General features: G+C 34.1%; 1 protein-coding gene across 2 annotated transcripts; it reads right to left on the bottom strand.

Moving 5' to 3' along the window:
- Nucleotides 1-216: 216 nt before the first annotated feature.
- On the bottom strand, nucleotides 217-6,157 carry LOC132043500 (protein WVD2-like 4). Of its 2 annotated transcripts, none has more exons than XM_059433976.1 (8): nucleotides 5,985-6,157; nucleotides 3,270-3,846; nucleotides 2,893-2,945; nucleotides 2,667-2,747; nucleotides 2,486-2,570; nucleotides 2,324-2,395; nucleotides 2,130-2,237; nucleotides 217-848 (listed from the first exon to the last, which is right to left on the bottom strand). In XM_059433976.1, exons 2-8 carry the CDS (start codon nucleotides 3,831-3,833, stop codon nucleotides 420-422), a joined length of 1,392 nt encoding a protein of 463 aa, XP_059289959.1. In that variant the 5' UTR covers nucleotides 3,834-3,846; nucleotides 5,985-6,157; the 3' UTR covers nucleotides 217-419. The 2 variants fall into 2 exon arrangements, with proteins under 2 accessions (XP_059289959.1, XP_059289960.1); XM_059433977.1 differs by lacking the exon at nucleotides 5,985-6,157 and adding an exon at nucleotides 5,423-5,572.
- Between the last annotated feature and the right edge of the window lie 1,544 nt (nucleotides 6,158-7,701).

Below are 7,701 nucleotides of genomic sequence, written 5' to 3'. Positions count from 1 at the left end.
GACTCCAACTTCTAGTTTGGAGGCTATTTTCGCACAACTTATTTAAGCGGGGGTCAAAAGTTAAACAACAACGTCGAAATAGCTTATTTGCGAAAATCTCCTGAAAGTGATGGCGACTGTCGAAACCAAATGTAAATTTTGTAAAACCAAAAGGTAAATTTTAAGAATATACTTACAAAGAAAAACAGCTGTTGTAACTCAGCCTGGCATAGTCACTTGAGCATAATGATACATCTTGTACTGAAAAGCACTTAATAGAAAGAACACATATCAAACAATTTTGAACCAACATGTACAACTTATAAACACGACATACAACAAAGTATTCACAACTTAATGAAGCATAAAATTTCCAGACCCCCAAAAAAGAAACCTATATATATATATATGAATACAGCGCGTTAGAACTTCCTTTAAGTTCAACCTTCAACAGTGACTTGAGCTATTGGCATAACAACAACATTTGACCGTTGCTGTGCATTGTCATCTATTGGATTCACCTCGGACTTTTCATCAGGTTGTTCGAGCATTTCTTGTGATTTCTCTTGACAAATATTCTCATTCAACGCCTTTGCTTCAGCGGGTTTTGATTTTGTTACAACAGTTTTCCCTTTAGTTTTACTAGTTGAGGAATTTTTCATTGGCTTCTTGGTTTCAATAGGCTTCCTCCCTTTTGAAACACCGGTAACTTTATCGCTAGTTGACAGCAAAGCCCCGGGTGACTTTACCTCTTCTTTGACGAGTCTTGGACTGAAACACGATCCTCCACTTTCAGAGCTGTTGTTTGTTGTTGATTGGGAGTTTTTGTTTCTTCCAAGCTTAGGAGATACAGCACGTGTCGTCGGTATCTGTATAAGACGACATGATGAATCATGAAAAACCTCAATTCTGTTAGTTAGCATATGTGGTAACTAAATAAGGTTTGTGCAGCAGCTTTCAGGTATCATAGAAAATGCATAACTACTTATTGGTTGATGGTTGTCAATGTGCGATACTATCTACAATATCATTTCAGAGGCCGTGTGCAATCGGGCACATTTGAGTTTTGAATGTTACCTCTAAGAGTACTATATATATCATAATAACGAGCAACCATATCTACGAGCTTTGAACTTACAAGGATTTCCGGCAGTGCCATGCTAGTGAATTGTTCTCCAATCTTTTCATTCCATCATAAACACACTTAAGAATTGCATAGTAATGAAATCAGCATCTTTTTAGCGCTGCTAATCGAGGTCAAGAATTTGTATTACCAAAAACCTACTGATGATACGTATTACATTAGTTGGAGACACATTTTTTTTCCTTAAAGGGGGAATGGAGACCCCTCTTTCAAATCCCTGCTCTCTCACCAGCTGCGTTGCTTGGACTCTCCAAAAATTTTGTTTTATCCGTGTCGGATCCTCCAAAAGTACTCTACTTTTGAAGGATCCAACACATACCCGTCGGTATTTTTGAAGAGTCCGAGCAACACATCTCACCAGATTTTCCCTCAATCATCTATTAGAAAGACGTAACCAATGGGACACGTAATGGGGAACTTGAACATGTAGAAATACTAGTACAAATCAGCAGTTATGCTAAAAACCTTATGCACCCCTTTCCTTCATCTAGAGCTCCCAATGCCCCCAACCCATGAGGGCATCCTGTAAGGGGCAACAGGGGCGGAGCCAGGATCAGGATTTGAAGCTTATGGCTTCATCATTTTAGTCCTTTTGAGTTACCGGGTTAAATGAATTTCTTAAGACAAACAGGGTTTGAACAAAAATTAATGGGTTCTACTGGACCCGCTTACTACACTCTAGCTCTGCCCCCAGCGGGGTGGATCCTTTGCATGGCCTATGTCTATGCCATCACTATGAACTACTATCTCAAAAGGATTTCCTAAAGTAAAAAATGCTCCACTAGAAATTACGTCTTGTTAATTTCTGAAGCTCACACTACAATCTTGTCATGTCAATTTGCAGAAGATGAAGATTTTTCTCCACGAGAGGACGTCAAAGCTAACACACATTAATGTGTTTTCTGAAAATAAGTAACCAGTGTGTCAACAAAAAACATCCCCGTTCTGTTTTTGAATTAAGCAAAAATTTGACATGAGACATGAGATCTAAGATCAATACTTTTACCTTTCGGAGTTCGACTTTTGGAGGGGGTTCTTTGTAAAAGTTTGGCATTGGTGTAGCTTTAAATTTCAAGCTCTTCCTCAATTGCTTTATCTCCGCCTCTTGGTTTTCCTGTATCAATTTTATTTTAAAAAAGGCTTAGGCGAGACTACATTTTAAATAGTTAACCGGGTAAACTCAATATATTTTGAACCAACCTTGGATTTTGCTTGCAGGTTATTCTTTTCCTCTTCCTTTGCCTGTATCTTCTCTTCTATCTTCGCCAAGAACTAACGAAGAAAGAAACGTTTCGCTTAAACTTTGAATATTAAGTCACATTTCTTCACTGGTAAAGAGGAAACAAGTGAAGAACTACAAACCTCCTTTCGCTTTTCGGCACGTTCTTCCAACCTGAAGGAAAATCCAGCGATACTGGCCCTTCGTTGCCCACGAGGAGTGGTACTCCTGGTAACAAAGAAGTAAAAGTAGTAAATTTAATTGGCCTAGAACATCAAAAATTGGATCAACAGAATGACAATAGTGCAAAAACAAAAACAGTACGAGGAAGTAGTAGAACGAGCATCTTCATCCTCTTTGAGAGGCAATGCAGCTTTAGTAGGTTTTTTGTTTTCGTCATTTGATCTGCAGTAGAAAGAAATAACTTAACAGAAGAAATATTCCTTGCGAACGACACATAATATAAAGTAAAATTTCGACACGCTAAAGGCAACAAGTGTAGACCAAAAAAAAATCTTCATGAAAAATGCAAAGCAACAAATTCCCTTACACTTCAGATGTAGCTTTCTTTGCACTTCCATTGGCTGAAAGAGACTTCCCGGACTGATAGAGAAAAAACAAGTTAGAGAAACAGTAAGATAAAGCATCCATTAAACAAGGCAAAGGCAATGTACTATGAGTAGGGGTCGCAAAATTAGCCCATAAAAACATGCCCCGCCCAACCTGCCCAAGTTTGGGCTATCATTGACCTGCACATTTATTCTCTCAGCCCATCAGTCCAACCCATTTCAGCCCATCAAAAAATGGGCTGATCTGTTACCCAAATTGACCCATGAGAAATCTTATCAACATATTTTAAAAGAACATTTTTTATTTTATTTGGTATTTTCAGGCCAACCTGCCCATTTGACAACCATAAGTCTATACCTTAGACTGACGGAGGCCGGGGACGGCTGCAATAGTTGTCCTTCTGCTAGTTGCAACATCTCCGTTTGCGTTTGCATTCTTCAAGATTCTGGAAGATACGCCCTTGCTAGACGGATTCAAACTAGAAGCCGATGATCCCTTTGTCTCATTTTTTACCCCCTTTGTTTTCAATTCCTTGGCATCCGATATCTTTGGATACACATCGATGCTCTTCCTCATTACATCGGAACTAACGCCTCGTGCAGGGAATGACAGACTTTGAGAAATACTCGCCTTTTTCGAACAAGTCAATGCAGCTGTGCCTCTTGAACTAGCTTGATCTTTCACCATCTTATTGTTATTTGTAGCACCAGTAGCAAGCTTTTTTTGACTTGACACTTTGCTCTTCGGAACATTTCGAGACAGTTCAGTTTTCACTACAGATACATTAGGTGCTTCATCAGCCTTTTCTTCATTTGCATTATTGGTTTTTTCACTAACATTCTCCTCCTCCTTCACATCCACATTCTTTTCAGGCACAAGAAGTTTTTCCTCTTCAACCGGAACCCCATTTTCAGACTCCATTTATCCAAAATATCTGAAGTAACACAAAGAAAAATCCACGAGAAAAATTGAAACTATAAGTTGAATCAACAACTGTAAGAAAAACTACACAACCCTAAATACTGAAAAGAACTTCACAAAAAAGTCACTTTCTTCTAAAAATATCTTCAAAGAAAATGACAAAATACATAAATATGATGAAAAAGAAACATACCCCATATGACAATTTTCAATCTTTGTTCTCAAATAAGCACAATTTTCAACCATAAAGAAACTTGACACTATAAATTCAAACAAACAATTCAAGAACCAACCAAACAGGGCATAAAGGGTAAACAAATCCCACTTCCTAGAAGCAAAAAAATGGAATTCCCACATCATAAAATCACATAAAAGTAACAAAAATACAAAGGACTTCACAAACTAGCCACTTTCTTCTCAAACAAAATATTCAAAGAAAATGACAAAACACATATATATGAGGAAAAAGAACACAACCCATATTACAATTTTCAATCTTTATTCTCAAATAACCACAATTTTCAATCATCAAGAAACTTGACACTGTAAATTCAAACAAACAATTCAAGAACCAACCAAACAGGGCATAAAGGGTAACCAAATTCCACTTCAACGGACTAACTGAATACCTACAAGTCAGTCGTGAACTCCAAGCACCCAACCATGTTAAAATTTGGTATTTTTCATTTTCTCTATTTTTGGTTTGCCTCTTTTTCACATACCCACTAACTTTAGCTTAAACACTGTAGTTGTGTTAAAAAATTCACTTAATAAATACAAATAATCTAGTCAGTAACCAGTAAGCAAAACGAATTGTGTTTCAGAACCCATAAACTAAAAATCCTCGATCCGCCTCTACTTCAAGGGTATTCAACTTTGTCAAATACACAGCAAATAACCAGAATTTTCAACCATCAAGAAACTTGACACTCTAAATTCAATAAACAATTCAAGAACCAACCAAACAGTGCACAAAAAGATGACACTGTAACAATCAAAAACCTTGACACTGTAAATTCAACAAAAAATTTAAGAACAAACCAAATAGGGCATAAAGGGTAAGCAAATCCCACTTCCTAGAAGCAAAAAAAAAAAAAAAGGAATACCCACACCATAAAATCCCATAAAACGGAGAAAGAACTACACTTCCATACTAAAAGAACTTCACAATCAAGCCACTTTCTTCAAAGAAAATGACAAAACACATTAATATGATGAAAAAGAAACACAACCCATATGACAAAATTCAATCTTTATTCTCAAATAACCACAAATTTCAACCATGAAGAAACTTGACACTGTCAATTCAATTCAAGAACCAACCAAACATGGCATAAAGGGTAACCAAATCCCACTTCCATAAGCAAAATAAGGAACACCAACATCATAAAATCACATAAAAGTAAGAAAAATACAAAGATCCAACAGAAATGAATAGTACAAAATTTGAGTAAAAAAACAGTGAAAAGTACAGTCTTGAAAAACCTGTATTATTCCTTCTTGCCCAAAAAATATTCAAAGAAAATGACAAAACACATGAAAACAAACACAACCCATATGACAAAATTCAATCTTTATTCTCAAATTACCACAATTTTCAATCATCAAGAAACTTGACACTGTCAATTCAATTCAAGAACCAACCAAACAGGGCATAAAGGGTAAGTAAATCCCACTTCCATAAGCAAAATAAGGAACACCAACATCATAAAATCACATAAAAGTAAGAAAAATACAAAGATCCAGCAGAAATAAATAGTACAAAAAATTTGAGTAAAAAACAGTGAAAAGTACAGTCTTGAAAAACCTGTATTATTCCTTCTTGCCCACAAAAAATTCAAAGAAAATGACAAAACACATTAATATGATGAAAAAGAAACACAACCCATATGACAAAATTCAATCTTTATTCTCAAATTACCACAATTTTCAATCATCAAGAAACTTGACACTGTCAATTCAATTCAAGAACCAACCAAACAGGGCATAAAGGGTAACTAAATCCCACTTCCTATAAGCAAAAAATGGAATACCAACATAATAAAATCACAAAAAGTAACAAAAATACAAAGATCCAACAAAAATTGAGTTAAAAAAACAGTGAAAAGTACAGTCTTGAAAACCAAAAAATAGCAAAGGAGTGAATAGTACCTTTTGTGTGGGGTTTTTGAGTGTTGATTGGTGGCAAAATTTGTGCTTTTATTGAATGGTACAAATCAATAATGATTTCAAGAATTCAAAATGCTAACTTTGGAATGTAAAGTTGGTTAGAAATAATAGAAAACAGAGGACAGAGAGATGATGGTGGTGTTCAAGGGGAGTTAAAAAACAATAAAAGAGAAGTTATTTTTTCTTTTTCATTTTTAGGGGGTAAAATTATAGATTTGATTCCATTTGGTAAATCTTAGAATGACTAAAATAACCTTTATTAAGAAAGCGAATCGAACTTGAAGTTTATATTATTTTTTTCTTTTGATTTCTAAGGGTCTATCGGAAACAATATCTCTATCCTTTTCAAACCCCACTCGTGTGATAAAATTAATAGTTCTGCAAAACTCACTCCATGCACTCTAGTTCTGCCCTTGCCTTTATTTCTATCTTGTTTGGGAATTAGTAGTGTGTAGTTGATTTTTCGATTTGAATTTTCGATTTTCCATTTTAATAAGTTTCATTTAATCCGAACCAAAATAAAGTGATTTGCTTTAGTTTTTCTTTTTTCAGTTTGATTTTTCGATCATTCGGTTGTGTCATATAAGGTAATACGAATCTAATATAATCGAATAGCATATTTAAATGACATAAAAATAAATATTATTTATAAAGAATGAGAAATAAATAATATCATTTTTCAAAAATATCTAAATTCGATTCAATTTAATTTTTCGATCTGATAGGAATAATGCACGCTCCTAGTCTTGTTGAGCTAAAAGAAGAAAGTGAGAGAGAAACTTTTTATGATGCTAACTTTACTAAACATAAAAGATCAAGCAGAGAATATTCAATAATCTCTACTGTTATTTATGCAGAGATTGATAATGCATCATTTATATATGTCATGAATAAAAATATGTAGATTGTTATACAATAAATAATAATTTGAGGATGGATTTTGCTATCTTAAGAGTAGTTTTTGTATTTAAAACCCTAAATCATCTCTGCTACGTTCAAAATATGTTCTGTTCTTTTGTTAAAAGTTTCAACATAAATTCTGGCATAACTTACACTTAGAATAGCAAAAAATGATATATTACTACTATATATAAGCAAGAATAGGGAGTTTTTTGTAGTTGGTTATTTTTGTAATTTTTAGAGCTACTTTTATAGGTGATATGTGTTTTTCATTTATTGTTCAACTTTAAGAGTTTGTCTAATTTCTCTTTTATGTTGCCCTTAATTTAGTTTAATATTACTTTAATTGCCATCACATAACTTGGTAAATAAGGGAAAAAAAATACTTTTGAGATATTTTGCAAGACTCTAACTCAATCTCCACCATCAACACCCCCCCCCCCCCCCGCACCAACTCTTTTGCGCTGCATGTATTGGTGTTTAATCACTAATTTTCTATGCGGTAAAAAAAAAAAATATATGCTGCTTTTTTATTTTACTTATAAGCTTTTGTCAACAAAAAAATAATCTTAAAAATATAATAATTCACGTAGGAGTGCAATTATTTCATTTTTTTTTTTGTGTAGTTTTCAAATATATAAATTTTATTTTAATGATTATAAAGTACTATAAGTCCACATAGTTAGTAATTTAAAAGATTAAAAAAATTAGAAAAAATAGTAAAAGAAAAATGGTCTGACTACCCAAAGGATAGTACCTTCACGTAAAATGAGAAGGAAATAACACTTTTTTTCCTTAA

The sequence above is a fragment of the Lycium ferocissimum genome, unplaced genomic scaffold, assembly GCF_029784015.1.
Source record: "Lycium ferocissimum isolate CSIRO_LF1 unplaced genomic scaffold, AGI_CSIRO_Lferr_CH_V1 ctg2550, whole genome shotgun sequence".
Taxonomy (NCBI): domain Eukaryota; kingdom Viridiplantae; phylum Streptophyta; class Magnoliopsida; order Solanales; family Solanaceae; genus Lycium; species Lycium ferocissimum.
Note: the sequence above shows the minus strand (reverse complement) of the source record. Positions and strands in the feature narration are given on the sequence as shown.

Coding starts and splice junctions, on each gene's coding strand:
- LOC132043500 (XM_059433976.1), bottom strand. CDS start 3,833: ATGGAGTCTGAAAATGGGGTTCCGGTTGAAGAGGAAAAACTTCTTGTG. Junction 2,396..2,485: donor GTGCCGAAAAGCGAAAGGAG/GTTTGTAGTTCT, acceptor TTTCTTCGTTAG/TTCTTGGCGAAGATAGAAGA. Junction 849..2,129: donor CAAAAGTCGAACTCCGAAAG/GTAAAAGTATTG, acceptor CGTCTTATACAG/ATACCGACGACACGTGCTGT.